Below are 21,918 nucleotides of genomic sequence, written 5' to 3' on the forward strand. Positions count from 1 at the left end.
CAAGAGGCTGGTCAGGCAAGTGTTGGGCAAATCTACTTTATAAATGAAGATGCAAAAGCCCAGAGAGAGAAATGATAGGCACAGAGTCACAGAGTGAGGGAAGGATTCAGCACTTGAACTCAGGTGTGCTCAGGTGGATCCCAGACTGGCGCTTGGTGGTATATGAGTACCTGTCTCCTCCTCGCCACAACGATCCACCATTCATCCACCAGGCAGAAGAGAGCAGAGGCCTAGGGCTTTGCCTCTGGATCCAGGCCAGGGTGGGCTTGGATCCTAGCTCTGCCTGCAGGGTGGTCTTGGGCCTTTCTTTGCCCCTGAGCTGCTTCCTCAGCTTCAACTGAGGACATAAGAGCACCTGCTTCATTCTAAGGCTCATGAGAGAGGATAGTGTGGAAACACAGGCAAGGCGCTGGGCCTCCTGGGAACACACAGCTGTTAGCATCACCGTCATTTTAACTTTATTGCCTGTAATTTTTATAAACTCTTTCCCAAACTGCAAAGTGTTCTCAATCTGATGGGCGAGTGAGATTGAATTCACTCACCTAAAGACAACCCGCGTAGTAAATACTCATTGTCAATGGCACCGTCAGTTGCCTGTAGGGAGTTTGGCTCAGGAAGTTACTGTGGCCCTGCCGGTGACTTGGAAAGGCCTCCCAGAAGCAATGAGACTCAAGCTTCCTTCGGAAGGACAGGTAAGAGGAGGGCTAGAGCTGGGCCTTCCAATGGATGGGAGTTGAGGAAGGTGGAGTCTAGGGTGGCTGTGAGGTTGGGAGGCAAGTAGGCTGGGCCAGACTGCAGAATAGGGGGACGGAGGTGCCAGACCAAGGTCCATGAGCATTGGGGAGCCCTTAAAGGTTCTTGAGTAGGGGCACATTCTGGGAAAGTGGAGGTGGCACCGAATAGCCTCACATAGTGCCGTATGCTGTGACACAGCTGTCTTCTTTCCTGTTTGACAACCCCCGATGTGTGATGAACTAGAACCCCCAGTGAGAACACTGGCGCCAATGGAAATACACTCTGCAGAAGCCAGACAAGATCTTCATCCTGAATCATAATTATGTCATGTCACAGTGATGACTGGCCCTGTATGTATTAATAATCAGAGTGCCAACATCCAGGACAGAGGGCTTACTCTATGCCAGCCCCGGTACTGGAGCCTCTTCAAACCCTTAACTATTCTTAGGTCTCTCATGGACCCCAAACCCCTTGCTTATGACAAGGAACTTAAAACAGACCTTGACCAGCCTGAAATGCGATTCTTTAACAGTCTTCCTGTACAGAGCAGTTCAAGAAAATAGCTTGCCTTGCTGGTGCACACCTGTAATCCCAGTGGCTCAGGAGGCTGAGGCAGGAGGATTGCAAGTTCAAGGCCAGCCTCAGCAACTTAGCAAGGCCCTGAGCAATCCTGTCTCAAAATAGAAAATAAAAAAGGGCTAGGGATGTGGCTCAGTTGTCAAGCACCCCTGGGTTTAGTCCCTCGTACTTAAATAAATAAACAGAAGATGGACACAATGCCCTAGCTACATTATAGGAAAAACCAAAAGGTAGCAACTTCTAAATAAAATAACACACTTCCTTCAGTATTTAAATGCTCAGGCACATCAGAAACCATAATGAACCAAACAAATGGGCATGAATTGTAAGGAATGTGTACGGATGTGAGATGGGAAAGCCCATGGTGCCCCAAGTCATATTGTAATACTATTCCTCTGTGTTGGACATCTTGAAATAGGAGCTAAGCGCATAATATTATTTTTGGATCCCCAATATTGCAACAGTGACAAATGTAGACTGATAGAAGACTGTAGGCATTGGTCACTCGGATTCCACAGGGCAGTATTAACATCAGTGACACAACTTTCTGAAGTACTAGACGATGTTTGGTAATGTACTGGATAAAAGAGGGTATGTCCTTTTCTCAATTTATATGGTAACTGTGTTTCTGGAGAATTCAGCATAAATTAAAATGAGGTTAAAAAAATAAATTCTTTGATGCTTAAGGCCCTGGATTCAATCCTACAATTCATTGAAATCCGTTATTTTTGTTCCCACACTATATATGCACACTGGGGTACCAGAACCTGCTCTAGGTCAGAGCTGGAAGTGGAACCTACTCTGTGTTTCTGCTTCACCATTTCATGTGATACTGTTTTGTTGTTTTATGGAGTAACATGGCCTCAAATGAATTCAACTTGCATTTTTTAAAATATTTACTTTTTAGTTGTTGTTGGCAGAGGAAAGGAATGGAAGAAGATCTGTGTGTCCAGAGTGGACGGTCCTCAAGGGGGAGTAAAGAGAGACAGGCTGCAAGGGTTGGTAGGGGGCTTGTTGGCGACACTGAGAATAATGTTGTTGGGAATAATGGAGAGTCACTGAAAGGCTTAAAGCCAACAAATGATGTGTCAAGCTTTCTTTTTACAAAGCCACTGTGACTGTAGAATAGGCAACAGGTAGAAGGCAGCCACAGCTAAAACACAGGTGGTTCCAGTAGGAGATGGTGACAGCTTTGAGCTGAAGAGCAGAGGATGGGATTAGGAAATACAGAGGAGTGTAAATTCACCACCACCCTACCATGTCTGAACATAGAGGGTGAGGGAGATCGAGAAGTCCAAGATGAAACCCAGGGTCCAGGCTTGAGTGGCCAGTGCTCTGTGGGGCTGTTGGGTGAGATGGAGGAATATAGTAGGAGGCAGAGATGTGCTGGGGTTGAGGGAGAACATTCATTGCTTTGGAGACTCAGCAAATTTGCAAGTGCTGATATTTGGGCAGCAGACGGGAATGTCCAAGCTTAGGAGACAGGCCCGTGGGGTGCAGCCCCTTCCCTCTGTGTCATGATTCCTTTATCTGTGTCCCATGGGTGCTTCAGGGGGCCTGTGAATCACACACATACACACACACACACACACACAAACACACATATAAATTATGGGGTCATATGGATATGTACATTTTTCTAGGATGAGGATCCCTAGATATCATCTGGTTTTCACAGGGACCTGTGTTCCCCAAAGGAGAAACTTCTGATATGACATATTTCAACTGATCTAAGTTATGACACCCTTTTTATACAGCCAAAGTTATCTAATGTTTCCAATTAAGAAGGACATTTATCAGAAATAACAATACCTCCAATTAATCTGCTGCACATTACCTTGGCATTATTTCTGTATGACACGTGAAGTAGTCACACAGGACTCTGGTTACTCTGAAGTGTTTTGTTTTGTTTTTAACTTCTCCCAAAGGAATGGGCAGCTCTTCTTGTCCTCAAATGTGTCATTTGCAGTATTATTTGACAATCAGTTTGCATGTCCAGCAGTATCAGACAGAACATAAGGTAGCTTTCATCTACTTGGGGATATCTTCTTTTTACTCTTTTAAAAAATGTTTACATACATTTAGTTGTTGATGGACCTCTATTTTATTCATTTATTTATAAGTGGTGCTGAGAATTGAACCCAGTGTCTCATACATGCTATACAAGCACTCTACCACTCAGCTACAACCCTAGCCCTCTTTTTTAAAAATTTTTTGTTTTGCAGTATTGGGGATTGAACCAAGGGCCACTGAGCTCCATCCCCAGCCTTTTTTGTTTTGTATTTTGAGATCGGATCTCACTAAGCCAACAGAGTCTGGCCTTGACCTTGAGAGCCTCCTGCAACAGCCGCCTGAGTTGCTGGGATTACAGGTGTGCACCACCAAGCCTGACTGGGTATCTTCTTTTGCTAGACCCAGAGACTACTTGACTATGCCTTTTCAAGAAAATATAAAATCATGATCATATATCTAATGATTTAAATTTGCTTCATAGTATCAAATTTCACCACCTATTTCTGCACCTTTCTCTAGAAACATGATGTGATCTTTTTAGGACATTCTAAATATTATACAATCGGTTGAAATTAATCTAAGATATGTTAACCAACAAAGCCCATAGCTCAGTGATAGCAATGACAATGGAAACAGCTAGGACTTTGTCTAACACTTTGGCAGTGGAAACTTCTTTATTGCTGCCACCTGGGAGTTTTCCTGATTTACAGAGATAATAAGGTGAACAATTGCTATGGATTGGATATGATTTATCCTCCAAGGGTTTGTGTGTTTGGAAGCTTGGTCCCCAGAGTGGTGGTGCTGGGAGATGGCATGGAACCTTTAAGAGGTGGAGCCTGGTGGGAGGTGTTTAGGTTAGTGAGGGAGCTTCCCTCTGAAGGGATTAAGATAGCTCTCATAGGATGCCTGAAGATTGCAATAGCAAGCACAACCTCTAGATCACTCTCTGGCTTCCAGTTTTGCAGTGCAGCCTCTCATTCATGCCCCCACCATGATGTCATGAGGCCTTCATGAGAGCTGAGCAGACGCAGGTGTCATGAGCTTGAATCACCCAGTGATCTAAACAAGCCTCTTTTCTTTATGAATTTAGTCTGCATCCATTATTTCATTATAGTAACAGAATGCAGCAATTTTAAAAGCACATGCCTTAGATCTGAAGGAGTTGCTACTGCAGGAATAGGCAGATACCTAGTAAGAGAATGCAAGAGAGGGGTAGAGGAGGGAAGAGGAGACCTGGGACTAAGAGGAGGAGAACCAGAAAAGAAAATGATGAGAGAGTCTCTGAAAAAAATAGAGAAAAGCCAGGATGATGGCTTATGGAGATATGAAGAATTCTAGGAAGTGGGAGGAGGGCTAGAAATATATGAACTGGGAATGTCCACTGGAGCCAACAAGGATAAGCAAGAGCATGAGCCGCACTACAGCTTCATGGAAGTGACTTTCTCCATTTCAAAAGATTAACTCATGCAGAGGGGAGAGAGCGGGAAGTTGAGACCAAAGAGGACACATGGGGGTTGTAACTTGAGTGACACCATTGTCCAAGAAGGGGACACAGAAGGAGAGTTAGATCTGGGGAAGAAAATAATGGCTTTGGAGTTGAACGTATGGAATTATAGGTCATCTCCTTGGGAAATCCACGTGGGTAGACGTATGGGATTTGAAAATCTGAGTCAGAAACTCCAGGGATACCACCTGGTTGATGGGGGGAGGGGGATGAAGAGCATCAGCACATTGGTGGCTCCTAAGATCATAGAAGAAAGTAAAAAACCCAAGAGAGTGTGTGTGAGAGAATAGAAGAGGGGTGTCTTAGTCTGTTTTCTTGTGCTATAACAAAACATTTGAATCTGGGTAATTTATAAAGAAGAGAAGTTAATTTGGCTCATGATTCTAGCGGCCAGGAAGTCCAAAAGCATGGCAGTAGAATCTGGTGAGGGCCTTCTTGCTGCCTCATAACATGGCAGAGGGCATCATGTGGTGAGACAGACCCAGTGTCTCACTAACTCAGGTCTTCTTCTTAAAAAGCCACTAGTACTGTCATGGGGGGCCCCATTCCTCATGACCTCATCTAATCCTAGTCACCTCCAAATATTATTAACATGTGACTTTGAGGATTAAGTTTCCAACACATGAACTTTTGGGAGGTACATCGAGACCATAGCAGGGGTAAGGCTGGACTCTGAGGAAGCAGCTTAGAAATCTGCAGAGAGCAAGCCACAGAGCTAGAGGACAGGGCTTCCTCCTGGGCCCAACATATTATCTGGTACTTAATAGATGCTAATCAGAGTTGGCTGATGGATTGGTTGATTGACAGGTTGACTAAAAGAATGCACAAAGAAATGAATCTGTTGGGAAAGAGACTTAAAAAATGGAGAAGGGAAACAGAAAATTAAAGTCTAATCAAGAAAAGTTTTAAATCTGCCAGGATAGAATAGGGGCAAGCACTAAGAAACCATTAGGATGGACTATTATGGGTGCCCTGCTGTCCTCTGCAATTTCCGCTGGGTAGAGAAGTGGGAGCAAAAGAGAGATTGCCATCAACTAAGAGGAGAACAGAAGGTGAGCATAGATATTTTTTCCAAGAAATGGAGCAGTTTGGGAAGGCACACCAGTATAAGATAGCCTTCGAAGGATCCTATGGTGCTCAGGATTCCTGAAGAAAGACCCAGAAGAGCCCAAGTCCTTGATTGATTAAGCACATCTGCCTTTGAGAAGAGGGGATGCACACAGGAACCAGGCAGCACCCCACTGCAGGTGTGGCCCCTGAATATTGCTCTCTTTGCATCCTCATCACCCAACAAGTGTAAAGAGTAGAGGGACGCGGGGTTGTATTTCTCATCCAGCAGCGACCCCACCGCTGCTGGTGAATCCATACCAGGGAATGGTTGCCATGGAGACACCAGCCTTCCAGTCCAAGAAGACGGACAGGGTTTAAATCATTCTTAGCCAAGATACCGAGTGTGTTTTCCAGGCGATGAATAATAGCTCCTAACACAAGTGCAAGCTTGGCTGGGCATGGCATAGAATATTTATGTTGCCTGGGCTTGTTTTGGGGTTTGTTTTCATTTTTGTGTTCTTTATGGTGGAGCTCCGCAAAAAAAATAAAAAAAAATCAATAGCATTGACTCCCTGGCTAATCTTAATTCACCATGAAATAGGCTTAAACAGTAGCCTCCCCGATCCAGTGACTTCCAGATATCCTGTAGACAAGGATTTAAATTGGGTCCAACCGTCTTAATGAGCGTAGTTGCTATTTTAGGATCTCGTACCCTGGCATGCAGGGTTTGTTTCTTAACCTTGGAGGTGACTTTTCTCAGGTCAAAGAAACCCACCTGCTCCATGACCTGAGTCCTTCTTTTTAAGGAACTTTCTTTTTCCATGCAGTATGCTCTAGATCCGGACTCTGGGAGCAACAAGAACATGCCGTTCCCCCTTCTAAGCCAAGCTCCAGGAGCAGCTCTCTTGAATGTTCCCCCAATAGACTCATGTGTTGAAGGACTAGTCACAGCCCAGGGTGCTTTTGGAGGTAATGGAACCCTCAGGAGATGGAGCCAAATGGAAGGAATTTGCTGAAAGTCAGGATAGAAAAGTGGCAGAGACTGGATGTGAGCTTTGGTTTTTCTAAAGTCAAGACCAGTCCCTGAATCTATGCCATTATTGCTCAGCGTGCTATAGGCTATTTGAGGAGTGTTTCATTCTGCCTGAGTGGTTCGTACTGAGTCCTGGGAGACATGGTAATGATTGAAATGGCCTTGAAGGTCAGAGTGATTTTGGTAGGCAGGGAAGGAGGAAAGGATCTTCCAGGTCAAGGGTGTGGCAGAAGCAAAGGTAAGCAGGCAGGAAAGTGCAGGGTTTGTCCAGACAATACCAGAAGATGTGGCATGAGATGACCCTGCTTGGATCAGGGGGCTTGGGATTCCCCAAGGGTCCATGCAGTGGTGGAATGCAAACTTTGGAGTCAGGTAGATCTAAGCTTGAATCCTGAATTCCTCTGCCCACGGAATCCTGGACCAGACATAACTTCTGGGTACCTCAGAACTCAGTGAAACGGGCATGATACTAGTCTTTGTTTATATGATTTACATAAGAACAAGGCATACACAGAGCAGATAATAAATATGAGCTTCGTTGGTAGTATCTCCTGAACTGGGTACTTTTCCTTCCTGAGTCCTCTGTTTCCAACCTGACACTCCTTGGTTGTTAAATAATGGAGTCATGGAATCACAGAGCTGTAATGAGCCCTGGGTGTAGGTGATCTTTACAGTTTCAATCATCGTGGAATAGAAAGAATAACCCCCATTCTCAGAGCGCCTAAGTGATTTGATTCCTTGCCCCTAAGGCCCCTGGCACCGAAGATTCCCTGATGGTCTGATTCTTCCCTTATGGACTATCAAGAGCTGGGAATGGGCAACTGGGGTCTTGGCTCAGTGGTAGAGCACTTGCCTAGCATGTGCGAGGGCCTGAGTTTGATCCTCAGCACCACATACAAATAAATAAATTAAAGTATTGTGTCCAACTACAACTAAAATAAAATTTTTTTAAAGAGCTGGGAAAGGCATTTTAACATGAGTATCTGAAAAGTCTCAGCCATGTTACCTGGATAAACTGTGCCTGAGTTGCCAGCAACAAAGAGCTCCTCAAGCTCTTACCTTGTCAGGTTCCTGGTGTGTCATCAACTTTTTTCCAAGTTCTCTGGGGATATAGCTCACAAGTAGGGTGCTTGCCTTGCAAGGCCCTGGGTTTCATGCCCAGCACCACACACACACACCAAAAAAAAAAAGAAAGAAAGAAAGAAAAGAAATGATCAAATATTTTCAACATTTTCATTGTCCTTAGCTTCTCCTGAGAGTCTGGCTTCCCCTTTTATAGGGCATGTTTTGTCCCTGTGTATTATTTGTCTGTCATGAACACACCTGGGTCCCATTCTTCTCTTAAACCCAACTTCTGAATGTCTTTTTTTCCCTCCTTTTAAATTGGAATTTGGTTGTAACCAGGTTTCATCCTGGTATGATTTCTTCCATTCCATGTAAGTACCATCGGTACCCTGGCTCCTGAGCTGCCCCAGCTGATGGCTGGAGTTGGGACTCCAGCGAGGATTCTCATCTCTAATGGCCACTCTGGCTGACCCTTGACACCCTCTGACCTTCCTTTGAGAGTGGCTGCTGCAACTCCTCCTGAGGGCTGAGTGTGCTTCCTTCTGCCCTGTGATTTCTTCTTCTCCCTTGATTCTGTCCACCCAGATTTTCCCAGCCATTGAGTGACCACCTCTTAACTCCAGCCTTCCACTCTTACCACATTGCCAGTTAACCCCCCATCTGTCAGAAGAACCTATAAGGATTCCCAAGAGCTACTTCCTACCCCCGCTCTGTCTGCATTCTTGAACCCCCCAGATATGCTGCTCTCTGCCAGCCAAGGCCACTCAGTCACTGAGTTGGAGAGGCCTTGCTTTGTGCCCAGTGCTGGCCAGCAAAGGCCATCCCCAACTTTCTCATTATTAAGCAACTTGTTCGTGTCATGCTTTGCATGGTGATCTCTAATCTACCTCACGTCATCATGTGAAATAGGCATTATCCTCACCTCACCCATGGGGAAGAGGGAAGCTCAGTCAGGTCTCACTGATCTTTCAACCCATGCCCATACCTTGTGCTTGGTGATGGGGTTCATACCAAATATAGCTCCTCCACCTGTTTCTAAAACCATCCAGAGAAGGCTAACACAGTGGCTTCCAAGAATTGGTGGTATCTTTGGCAGGTCTGTTCCAACTGCTCCTTTAATTTTACAGAGTAGACCTCTCTAGAGGCTTCTTGATTCTATTTGTGGATGTTTCTGCTTGGTTCCAGATGGAGAAGGTGGTCACTCTCAGTGACCCACCTTCAAGATCCTCAGTTCATCCTCAGAAACTTCTCTTCATGTCTGAGTGGAAGGGGAAAAGGTGGGCTATAGGGGAAGTGCCTCCATTAAACAAGAAGTAATAGAATGGGAGAGGACCTCCCCAAGATCACAGAGGCAATGGGTGGTTGGATCTTTAGGCTCCATGTTTCACTCTTATTATGGAAACTTCAGAGAGCAAGAATGTCAACAGTGACTTGTTTTTCTCTCCCATAACAGTCCAGGTGTGAGCTGCTGAGGTTCAGGGACCTAGCCATCTTCTCTATTGTTGCTCAGGCTTCCTTGGGATGTTGCCTTCATTTATAAAACCTAAGAGACCTTGTCTTCATTAGAGCCCATGGGAAGGGCAAGAAGGTAGGGATAAGATACAGCCTTTCCCTTTAAGGACCTGACTGGGAAGTTTTATGTAGCACCTTCATTCATACCTTATTGGCCAGACATGGTCACATGGGCCCATTTAGCTGCAAGAGAGTCAGGGAAGGGTTTTTTTTCTAGGTAATCAAGGATCCAGTCAGAAATGAAGGTTTTGTTACTGTAGAAGAGAAAAGAGATATTAGCAGAGGGCTCATGGTCTCCATGCTGTGATAGAAGGGCAGCTAGAACTTTCTTTTCCCATCCCATAAACTCCTCCCAACTCTAATCCTGTTCCTCAACACCCACCCTGTGTGCCTCCACAAACAATTTCAGGGATGATGCCCTGAAACCTGTATCCTAAGGCAGGCCATGATTTGTTCCATTATTTTAGTCACTACACAAGGTCTAACTTTCACAGCAAAACCATTGCTTGTTCAAAAATTATGACTTCAGTTTCTTGTGGAAATATTGCTGCATCGTTTACCTGCTCAGAAGAAATACCTTTATTTCCTGGTGAAAACACAACTCTACCTATTAAGAATTTAGTGGCTTGAAACAAACAAATTCCCAAATTTTCAATTTACAGATGTCCCACGTTTATAATTTCTGTTAGAATGTTCTAGAATGGCACATCTACAAGTGGGGAAAAAAATTGTAGAGAGGCCAGGTATGTCTATGGTGGCCTCCCTTCTTCAGATTTGCATTTTACTAGAATCTTTCCCCCAAAGATTAGTGATACCTAATTGGTGGCTATGCCAGACTATTTGGTGACTGCTGTAGTGTTCTTTCCTGGGAACTTGGGTTAATGGTGTCTAAAAAGCTGAAGAGTATGGGGAGGGATCTGTTAATATTCAAAAGAGTGGTTGTTTAAGGATTGGATGTTCAGTGCAATGCTTGGCGACCATATGGGATGGCCCCAGGCACAGAGGTGGGACTAATTAGAAAGGGAAGTGGGCGGAGCTTCGTGGTGTTTCCCTGGCTAGGTTAGTGGGCAATGAATTTCTGCCAAAAGTCAGGTGAGAAGATGCTTGAGGTTAAGGACAGTGAGAGAAGACAGGGGTTGAAAGTAACTATAGAGAGCACATGTAGCATGTGTGGTGGAGAGAGGGGACTTCCTCCCTAGCTTTCCTGGGTTTTATCTGTAAAGTGGAGACAGAACCCATTCAAGTGGTATGAAGATCAGTTAGAGCAGTATATGGGACACCTCTGGCACCCAGTAGGTGTTCAAGTTAACTGCAGCATCTTCTAAGGCTCTGGGTAGCTGTCTCATAGAAGATTCAGGCCAAATCATTTTAAGGACCCTGGAGAGCTCCAAGGGAGGATTGGATCTTTGAGAAAAGGGTTGCAGTCGACAAACGGACTGTTCTAGAAAACACTGTGACAGCTGGGAAGTACTTCATAAATCATCCATCTGGTCTTTCTCACAAATGCAGAAAGAAATCTTCCGTCCATGGGATGATTTTAGTGATGCACAAATGCAGATTAGACGGCATCCTATCACCTGGTGGGACAGCCATCTCCTTTTCACATCTCCTGAAGCAAAAGGGATGCTGAAATTCTGGTTTACCTTAGCACCCCTGTTGGACTTGCTGCTTTTGCTTTGAAGAAAGGCAGAGCATGGCTCTGACTCAACACCTTTGGCTAGCATTTAATCACATTTTATTTTTACTGTATTTATTTATTTGTGCTCAGACATAATAGTTTTGTGTGTAGTGATAATTCAGTTTTCTCATCCTGCATATTTACTAGCATAAGATTTCTAAATGATTGCCAGGTATGGTGGGGGGTGAAGGCCTGTAGTCCCAGAGGCTCGGGAGGCTGAGGCAGGCGGATCGCAAGTTCAAAACCAGCCTCAGCAAAGGTGAGGTGCTAAGCAACAAAGTGAGACCCTATCTCTAAATAAAATACAAAATAGAGCTGGGGATCTAGCTCAGTGGTCAAGTGCTCCTGAGTTCAATCCCTGGTACTGCCCCACACACACAAAAAAAAGACTTATGGAAAATGTTAAGTAATTTAGAGTAACACACATACATGGGACAGTAGTTAGAAGAGTGATTCAAGTTTGGATTAGTCTGCCGCTGCCTCTTTGCTGGTAGTAAAATGCCATCCCAGAGGGGTCAGTGCCCGCCCCAGCTGCCCACATGTTGCATCTGCTGACCCTGGGTTCTCACCCCCATGCCATTTTGCTTTTTCCAAATGCCTTTTGAACAACACTCAAGTTTCCAACTGACCCCATTAGCCTGAAAAACTTCGGGAGGGGCGGCCTTTCTCCGACTTCCCTGGCATTCCCAATGATCAGACAGTCTCTCTGCTCTGAAATAAATAGTTGTATCCTGGAAATAGGGGGAGAAACAATTCCCCACAATTCCAGTATTGGAATGCAAATGAGCAATTAGAGTCAATTAAGACAGGATACAGTATAATTACCACCAATTGCACTAACCTTTCTATTCAGAAGGACTTGACCTGCTAAAGGGGAATTAAACAATAGTAAAAATCCCTTCTTAACCAAGGGGTGTATTTGGGGGCAGCCAGGCCTCCTGTCACCAGACCTGAGATGCCTGACAGGTTAGACCCGCCTTCCCCCACGCCCACTGCTCTGAGTCTGAACCACCCCTGGCAGCAGCAGCCAGGCTTGATGGTACCTTGTCAGAGACCTTATTGTGCCCATCACTGAACGCTGCATAATTTAGCAGAATGCCTGAGCTCTGCAGCAGCAGCCTCTTGCCTCTTCCAGACAAATCCTAGGTCCTTAGACACATTCAGCGGGACCCAGCTTTGCCAGGAAGCACCTTGCACTTGAACTTTCCTGCCCTCTGAACCTGACCTCCTGGTCTGTCTTTCAAAACCAAATTCCTCATGACATTCTCACTGATAATCACACCTTTTAAAATCTGGCCCAAGATTTCTAAATCCTGATTTGTGTGGATCCTGCATTTCCTGTGGAGACAGAACAAAGTCCTGTTCTTAAAGACCTATGTTCTAACCTGAGTTCCACCTCTCAGCCTGTTTTTTTTTTTTTTTCTTTTCTTTTTCATCCATCTAATAAGTATGGTTTGAGCACAGCTTATGGTTTTGCGGGTGCAGCCTGGAAAGCAGAAGACAAAAATCTTATATTTTAGAAATCTTAAACCTTTATGAGGCAAGGAAACTGCTGGCAGAGAACACTTCTTGGTGCCGGGAGAATTATGGAATGGCCTGAGTGATGAATGTGGGTGAGTCTCTGGGAGAATGTAGCAATGGTCATCTCTACCACATCTGGGCAGACAGCATGGTTTACAGGTTCAGAGAAGGGCGGTGCCCATAGTAAGACAGAAAAATTTCAAATTGACCACTCTGAGCCCCTATTTCCAGACCTATATAAGACAGGACGGTGACTTCTCAAGAGAGGGCTGGGCATTTGAATTTGAGGAGTCCTCAGTCCTATTGTGGGGATATTAGACACACAGAAAATGAACACCTTGGGTGGCCAAGGGCTGGAGACAGATCCTGTGGACAGACAGCGGCTAAGAAGAGGCAAGAAGTCCTTAAGAAGCCTGGCGTGGGGCCAGGTGCCATGTCTATAATCCCAGCAGCTTGGGAGGCAGAGGCAGGAGGATCGCAAGTTCAAAGCCAGCCTCAGAAACTTAGTGAGGCCCTAAGCAACTGAGCGAGAACCTGTCTCTAGATAAAATATAAAAAGGGCTGGAGATATGGTTCAGTGGTTCAATCCCTCATGCCCAAAAAAAGAAGCCTGGCATGAAGAAGGATAGAGACAGACCAGAGCCACACGGGAAGTTTGAGCAGAGCTGATTTTTTTTTTTAACCTTTATTTTATTTATTTTTATGTGGTGCTGAGGATCGAACCCAGGGCCTCGCACGTGCAAGGCGAGCGCTCTACCACTGAGCCACAACCCCAGCCCAAAGCCGAATTTGATTTCAGGGTTATCTTTCTCAAAGCCTAACCTTTTCACTAGATCCCACCACCTTGAATGTGGGGCTGGGTGGGGAGTGGGTAGACCCAGAGGAGCCAAGAAGAGACATAGTGGATTAGTATTTTTGCACCTTGGGCTGCAGCATGGACAACATCAGGCTGTCACGGTGACTAAGAAGGAAGCTGATGAAGGGCCCTGTGATGGGGAGGAATGAGATGCAATTTCAGAATACAATTGAAGATGAGATGGGAAGGATTTGGTCCCCGACTGCATGTGGGACAAGCTGAGGAAAGAGGCGAGGCTAACTTGAGTCTGAGCCCCTGGGTCACCACTTGGGGGCTCCTAGATGTCCCAGGGGGCAATGTTCTACGGCCATTTCTGCATCCTTGGCTGGTTCCATGTCTTCCTTGCCTGAATCAGCCTCTCCCATTCCCGTTTATACTTGGCCACTCAGCTCCCACTCACTTTGACAGATCCCATCTCGCAGACCCTGGAAGTGCTTTTCCCACTATCTCTGTAGCCTTTTTTCTCATCGGATCCTGCCTGTGCATTATCATGACGTCGGGAGTCTCGTGCTTATATGCATGCACACAGGCACCAGGTCTTTCCTTGAGGTCTTAATGTGGTAGAGCAAGGCAGGAACACTCACAGCTTAAGAGCGGACAGGCTGTGGTTTTGCACGCTGTCACACAGCTCTGCTTACTGACATTTAACCCTGGAGGCTTGCAAAGGCTGACAAGTATCTGCAGAAGATAAACCACAGTAGGAGAAGCAAGAAACAAAGCAATGGGGAGAGAACAATCCCCCTTTAGGCTTAGTGCAGTAAAAGTCCCTAAGCCCTGTGAGCTAAGAGTCCCTAGGCTGTTGACATGCTTGCACCCATATAAGGAATGTAGAATGCTCCCTCCAATAGAATTGCATCAACTTCCTTGCCTTGATGTACCCAAAATGTGCTTATGTATAAAAGTAAGAGCTCTGCTATGCTCGGGGCTCAGACTTTGGGAATTATTCCTCTGGGGTATGGTGCCTCTAATAAAGTTGCTTCCAGATCTCAAGTGTCCTGACCCTCATTTCCCACTACGTTACCATTCTGTTAAACCTCGGGAGACTCTTGAAAATGTATAAATGCAACATGGACGAGATCACAGGTCACAGAGAGAGGGATTCCATCCCCGCTGATTACGGGGTCTGCCTGGAGGACTGGGTGGAGGTGTCTCTGTGGCTGCATCCAGGCTTTTGGCTGCAAAGAATGCTGTGATCAATTAGTGATGCCTTACAAGAGCACAGGAGGGGCGAATGGGAGCATACGAGTCCTTTATGAGCAATCTCCTGATGACAGGACCTGTATGGGTTTTGACAGTCTACGGCTGTTCTCAAGGAAAAAAAAAATGAAATGAATATCCCAAGTGTCTGGTGTGGCCAAGGATAAACACAGATTAAAAGGAGCTTTTAGAAGAACCGGAACCAGCAACAGATTCCACTGTGCTCTGCGTTGCATCTACAGCTTTCATACCACCCTCCTCTGGTATGCATTACATAATGGTGCCCCTAAACCACCTTTTGTACCCTAACTCGAGGCTCTCAAACCTTAGCTTACAAATGAATTTTTCTAGGGTAATGTGTGCCAGCCAGTGGTTTACTCTTGGCAGCTAAATACGTCTGCACTCAGGTCTTTGGGCAATTCATTTGAATATTTTATTTCCTTTATGGTTTTGTAAAAGGAGTATAAAAATGAAGTTGTGGATTCCAGTGGAGGGAATGTGGCTCTGCTAAAAGTAATTGAAAAAGCAAGAGCATTCATTTAGACCTCTAAACAATAGAACTGCTTCAAAAATAATCATCAGCCACTTAATGAACCATGTCACTGTAGTGGTCAAGGAGTCACTTATGTAGGTTGCCTGGGCACGGCCTGGGTACATTTAGCCAGGGTCATAAGTGACCCCCCGCCACCTACCAACACCCTTGACACCCAGTCCACTCCATGGAGTCTGGGCAGAGCAAAACTGGCAAGGTTAGTCACATTAAGGCAGTCTTGCAGGTGAAGGACAAATCTCTTAAGATTTTGAGTAGGGGCTGGGGATGTGGCTCAAGCGGTAGTGCGCTTGCCTGGCATGCGTGCTGCCCAGGTTCGATCCTCAGCACCACATACAAACAAAGATGTTGTGTCCACCGAAAACTTAAAAAAAAATAAATATTAAAATTCTCTCTCTCTAAAAAAAAAAGAGATTTTGAGTTGTTCCTGTGTTTGACATGGTAATGTTCTGTTCCTGAAATTGTCTGAGCATGGGAGGTTAAGGTGGCTAAGGTGGAGAGATATCATGAATCTGGAAGAGGTCAGCTCCTGGCCATTGTGGATAAATTAATCTGTCACACGACAGAGCAACTGGAAATTATTCTGTGAAAGCAACAAATTGTTAGCCTCAACCTGTCTTTTTGTCAAGTTAAGCTCACTGACTGGGGACTGGCATTCATCTTGGAGGAAAACAAAATCAAAAATTGATATGAGATGCTGAAGATCTATCCTAGCTAGTGCCTAGAGAGCCTAATGAAAGTGGAGATTGTATAGTACTGGGCAGGAACCATCAAGCATTTATTGGTTGCTGGCCTCTTATTTATTATTAATATCAATTGCTGACCTCTTTTTATTATAAATATCAATTGCTCTTCTATGTTTGGCTTGTGTGCCCCTTTTCTGGCTCATATATGACAGCAAGAAATTATGTTGAATATGTGACATGTCAGTTGAACTAATGGTTGACTTGGAAACAGGGATGCAGGAGTTGGTGGCTCTAGGGACAATGCCATCATTGTCGTTGATTATAGAAGTGGGTGGATAAAATGATCCGACCTTCCAGGTTATGTCCACAGGACACATCATCATTACCCCCTGTTGGCCCCGATTTCCTACTTTCTGAGGTCTGGGTTGAAATCTCTGCTTTGTCACATATTCACGGAACAACTTAGCTTCTCTAAGAGTCTCGTCTCCCAGGTTGAGAAAATAACATGGCGTTCCTGTGGCTCTCCTGATGGGTGAAAATGTGATCTTGGAATCAGGCAGGGCTTGCTGTGAATCCCACGTCTGGTCACCATTTGTTGTTGGGTGACCTTGGACAAGTTACTGGTGACCTCTCCCAACTTTCTCGTGTGTAAAAAGAAGACAGCTACACCTTGTCAGGAAATGAAGTCCTGAACAAAGGCGGCCAGTGCGATCATCGTGTGTACCTGGCATAAAGCAAGAACTCTGCTTCCCTCTTCCTTCCATCCCCGTTTTCCATGTCCTGAACTCCTCTTATCCTCTGTGAGCCAGCATCTGTGTCACCTCTTTGGAGGAGCCTTCCCTGACTGCTCTTGTCACGAGCTGCTCCCTCTCCATCCTCTTTTGCCCTCCCCTGACTCCATGACCCATTATCTGTTTTCTGCATGTCTGTCTTTTCTACCAGTTGAAAGTCTCTTGGAGCAGAAATCCCATCCCCCGAGTCACCCTTATTTATACATTCCCAGGGCTTCGCTCAATGCTGGGCCCTTAGGAGCATCTGTGGTATCTGAGTGAGTGGAGCAAGTAGGCAGATGGCTGAGCAAATGAATGAATGAATGGAGCGAAGGACTGAACTCTCCTGGCCACAGAAGCCTTGGGCTGAGCAGGAGTGAGAAGTGAAACCAGAGCCAGGCTCAAAACACAGGGGTAAACTGAGTCTGCATCATCACGGAGGATCCTTCATCTCTGGGTCTGCGCATTTGCCGGGAAGGCCCGGACTGTCCTCGGATTCTCAGAAATATCTCTGGCTTCTTGCCAAGTTGCTGGTCTAAAGTGGTGGAGCAGTAGGCCCCGCCCCGGGGGATGCAACCAAGGCATTGGAGAGAAGGTGACAAAGGAGAAAATATCAGACCTGCAGGATACCAAGCCCCACAGGGACCTCAGATGGGAGGTGTGTCCAGTGCCTGCGTGCAGCCTCCAGGACTGAGATTCTGGTAGCGTGCGAAGATCTGCCTGAATCCATCTAGGCAGCATTTGTGCAGGGAAGGTTTGTGTGTCTTCCACGTGCCTCGGCTCTTAACCTGAATCTTCCAACAGAAGGGGTCTCTCAGGTTCATTGGATCCAATCACCTGCCTCTATAGCTGAGCAAGCTTAAATGACTTCAGGCCCATGCCAGCGCTTTTCTACCCCAGTTTTCTTTTCTCCCCTCTCCTCCCTCTCCACTCAGTTCTCCTCTTCTTCTTTCCCCCTCTCCTATCCTATCTTGGGATATGAAACTTTGATTTTTATTAAGAGCAGTATTTTTTTTCAAAACTGTGGGTTGTGGCTCATTAGTGCATTATGAAATGGATTTTAAGGATCGTGACCAGCCTTTTAGAAAATGAAACAGAGCCTGGCATGGTGGCACACACTTGTAATCCCAGTGACTCTGGAGGCTAAGGCAGGAGGATCACAAGTTCAGAGCCAGCCACAGCAACTTACCAAGGCCCTAAGCAACTCAGTGAGACCCTATCTCTAAATAACAATAAAAAGGATTGGGGATGTGGCTTAGTGGTTATGCACCCTGAGTTTAATCCCTGGTACCAAAAAAAAAAAAAAAAAAAGAAAGAAAGAAAATGAAATGATGGACAATATTACCCTGTGTCACACATGCAACTGATTTTGTGAAACTCCTTTTCAGCTCAGTGTGCACTGGATTGTGATAATAAATTTCTTTCCATGGGCTGTAGTCAAAAATGCTTGACGCGCAGTACCATCAAGCCGATTGTAGGCCTCAGTAGATATTTTCTAGAAGATCCAGTCCTTGAAGGGACAGTGGTAGGAGACAGTGCAGGACAACAGGCTGCATCTGGGCTCCATTCTTCTTGCTTTACTAGGAAATTATTCTTCCCATTGGTCCCTGCAGGGCCCACCACAGTCATCGTCTTTTTAAATTATTTTATTGTGGTAAGAATCTTAACATGAGATTTACCGTAACTTTTTTTTTTCTTTGCACTCAGTACTGGAGATGGAATCCAGGGCCTCACACATGCTAGGCAAGCACTCTACCTCTGAGCTACATTCCCAGCCCTCCCTTAAATTTTTAAGTGTGCTGAGCTGGGGTGGTAGCTCAGTGGCAGAGCACTTGCCTAGCATGTGTGAGGCACTGAGTTCAAGCCTCAGTACCACATAAAAATAAATAAATAAAAAATAAAGGTATTGTGTCCATCTGTAACTATAAAATATAGATTTTTAAAAATTAAAGCGGTCGTGGTAACACACACCTGTAATCCCAGCAGCTTGGGAGTCTGAGGCAGGAGGATCCCAAGTTCAAAGCCAGCCTCAGCAATGGCGAGGCCCTAAGCAACTCAGTGAGACCCTGACTCTAAAGAAAATACAAAATAGGGCTGGGGATGTGGCTCAGTGGTCAAGTATTCCTGAGTTCGAGCCCCAGACCCAAAAATAAATAAATAAATGAACTTTTAAGAGTGCAGTACATTACTGTTGACTCCTGGTACAGTGCTGGACTGCAGATCTTCGGAGCACATGCCTCTTACTTGATGGGAACTTTATGCCCAATGACAAATGACTCCCTATTTTTCCTCCCTCACAACCACCAGTTCAAGTTCACTCTTTGATTCTATGAATCTGACTATTTTGATACTTTGTATGAGTGAAATCACGCAGTCCACAGTGGGCTCTTGGTGTTGCATCTATGGATTTTACCCAAATGGATAGAAACTATTCTTTAAAACCTGAGGATGTAGACTTTTCCATTGCTGTTGTTCCCTAAATAATGCAGTCAAATGACTCTTCCCCCCCCCCCCCACGGTTTCATTGCATCAGGTATTATAAGTCATCTAGAGATGAACCAAGGGTCTCTGCAAATACTAGGCCATTTTATCATGTAAGGGCCATGAGCATCCGCTGATTTTGATACCCATGGGGCTGCTGCAGCCAACCTGCTTGGTTGCCGAGGGATGGCTATGTTTGTCTGTCTGTGACTGCGATACACGGATGAATAAAGAAAGAAAACACAGTGTGTACATACAATGACATACCAGTCAGCCTTCAGAAAGGACAACATGTGATATGCAGCAAAATGAATGAAAATTGGGGATGTTGTGCTAAGTGAAGTAACCCCGACATTGTCACCCCTTCTTGAGTCTGTGCTCTCCTTTCCCCGGGCAGGTTGTGTACGTCACTGCGACATTCCCCTACATCATGCTTCTGATCCTGCTGATCCGAGGGGTGACGTTGCCAGGGGCCTCTGAAGGCATCAAGTTCTACCTGTACCCTGATCTCTCCCGGCTCTCAGACCCACAGGTAAGGGCTGTCTGCTCAGTGTCACCCACAGCCAGTGGAGGAAGCTTTCTGCAGAGCCCCACCCCCAGCACCCCCAGAGGCTCAATGGCCTGTTAAACAAGTTGGAAACCTGTGGACCTCTTCTCAGGACACAAAATTTTAATGCATCCATTAAATTTGTAGGAAATCAAAGATATCAAAATACAGTTACATTTATAAAAGGCAAATTTGTCACATAGGATATATAGGCACTTTTTTTAACAGTACCTTAAATAGCAAGATCCACAAGCAGGTCTGACAACTACCAGTTGAGGATTCCTTATTCCAAGTGCTTGAGACCAGAAATATTTTAGAATTTGGATTTTTTTCTAATTTTATAATATTTGACTGTACATGATGAGATATCTTGGGGAGAAGACACAAACCGAAACACAAAATTCATTTGTTTCATGTATACCTTGTAGACATAGTTCAAAGGTAATTTTATACAGTACTTGTAACAGTTTTATGCATGAAATAGTGTTTCATGGTATAGGATTTTTCACTTGTGACAAATGGACGCTCAAATTCCAGAGACGCGGGTGGCTGAAGCAGGAGGATCACAAGTTCAAAGACATCCTCAGCAACTTAGTGAGGCCCTAAGCAGCTTAGAAAGATCTTGTCTCAAAATAAAATATAAAAAGGGCTAGGGATGTGGCTCAGTGGTTAAGCGCCCCTGGGTTTAATCCCCATTACCAAAAAAAAAAAAAAAGGTCAGATTTTGGATTCTGGATTAATGATGCCTGGTACCGTGATTTCAAAACAACTCTGAGCATACATGATATTTTGAGATGGCAGTGCCATAGTATGAAAATTGCCTGCACTTGCATTCGTAATTGAAGAAATAGTAAATAAGGAGTTAGTTGAAAGTGCAAACTTTTTTTTTTTTTCCTACCCAAGAGGACAGACCTCTGCAGAGGTGCATCTTAGTGAGAGAAACTTCTTCCTGCAGGGGTAGCTTGCAGAAAGAAAAAAAAAAAGAATTGGAGAAATTGGCTAACCTATTAGTCGTCTTTGGAAAGGCATTGACTGGCCTGAGTAGCAAGTACTAGTGTTTATGCCTAAGCTTCTCTAAGTGGGTGCATGGTGATGTGCCTGGGAGTTCATTAAACAAGAGATGGAGACTGAACACCTAACCTGCCAAGCCCAGTGGCTCTCGGCCTCCACTACATGGCAGAAGTTTCTGGGGAGCTTTTAAACATTCCAGTTCCAAGAGCACAGCCTAGAGCAATTAAAAGAAACTCTCTGGGGATCGTTCCCAGGTATCAGTATCTTTAAAGTTCCCCGGGCAATTTCATCACAGAAAATAACGTACTCAGAAGACATCTGGGTGGGCGAGGAAGCACCCATCTTTCTCTTAAACATCGATGGATCACATGCAATCTCTGTATAATCTTCAAGGAGAATTGAAACTTGCAAGAACTTGCAAACTTGAAACTTGCAATGTCAGGTCTGTGGTTTGGGGCCTCCCTGTGTTAGGGGAGCTTGGGTGGGAATGTCCGTGGAGTGCTGGTACATGGACCTCATCACAGTGAACGAAAAGGGACGGTGGAGTGGAAAGAGTGCTCATTTTTGTCTCAGTGTGCCCTGCCTTGCAGCTCAGGGCACCTCTAAGCACCTCAAGTGCATCCTGAGCTGTAGGCAGAATTCCCAGGAAGAAGGAAATTGGCTCGTGACTGTTGGTCTTGCCAAACCCAGCCTCTCGGGGCAGAGGCTCATCTGAAGAAGCAGCTTTAGAAAACACTGGTCTGTGTATTTTTTTGAGATCTGTACTTTCTCTGCCTTGATCCAGAGCAGATTTCCTCTTGTCTCTTCTGCTCCTAGACTTCCTTTTCCTGGTCTTTGGAAGGGGTGGTCCTGAGCATTCTCCAGATTTTCTAAATCTGATTAATCATCAGAATACCTGGGAGCATTTTTATTTATTTTACTTATTTTTTTAGTTGTAGTTAGACACAATACATTTATTTTATTTATTTTTATGTGGTGCTGAGGATCAAACCCAGGGCCTTGCACATGCTAGGCGAGCACCCTACTGCTAAGCCACAACCCCAACCCCCTGGGAACATTTTTAAAAAGAGATTCCAGGCCCCAACCCTGGAGATTCTGGCACCTGGGCATCTGTCTGTCTTTTTTTGTGT

General features: G+C 45.2%; 1 protein-coding gene across 1 annotated transcript in view; it reads left to right on the plus strand.

Moving 5' to 3' along the window:
* Positions 1 to 21,918, plus strand: part of Slc6a11 (solute carrier family 6 member 11) — a 125,067-nt gene that overhangs the window by 43,269 nt on the left and 59,880 nt on the right. Inside the window, exon 6 of the mRNA XM_027931918.2 lies at positions 19,628 to 19,762. Coding sequence (XP_027787719.1) covers positions 19,628 to 19,762 — 135 coding nt within the window. The remainder of the gene's footprint in view (positions 1 to 19,627; positions 19,763 to 21,918) is intronic.

This window comes from Marmota flaviventris, chromosome 20 (genome assembly GCF_047511675.1).
Source record: "Marmota flaviventris isolate mMarFla1 chromosome 20, mMarFla1.hap1, whole genome shotgun sequence".
NCBI lineage: Eukaryota > Metazoa > Chordata > Mammalia > Rodentia > Sciuridae > Marmota > Marmota flaviventris.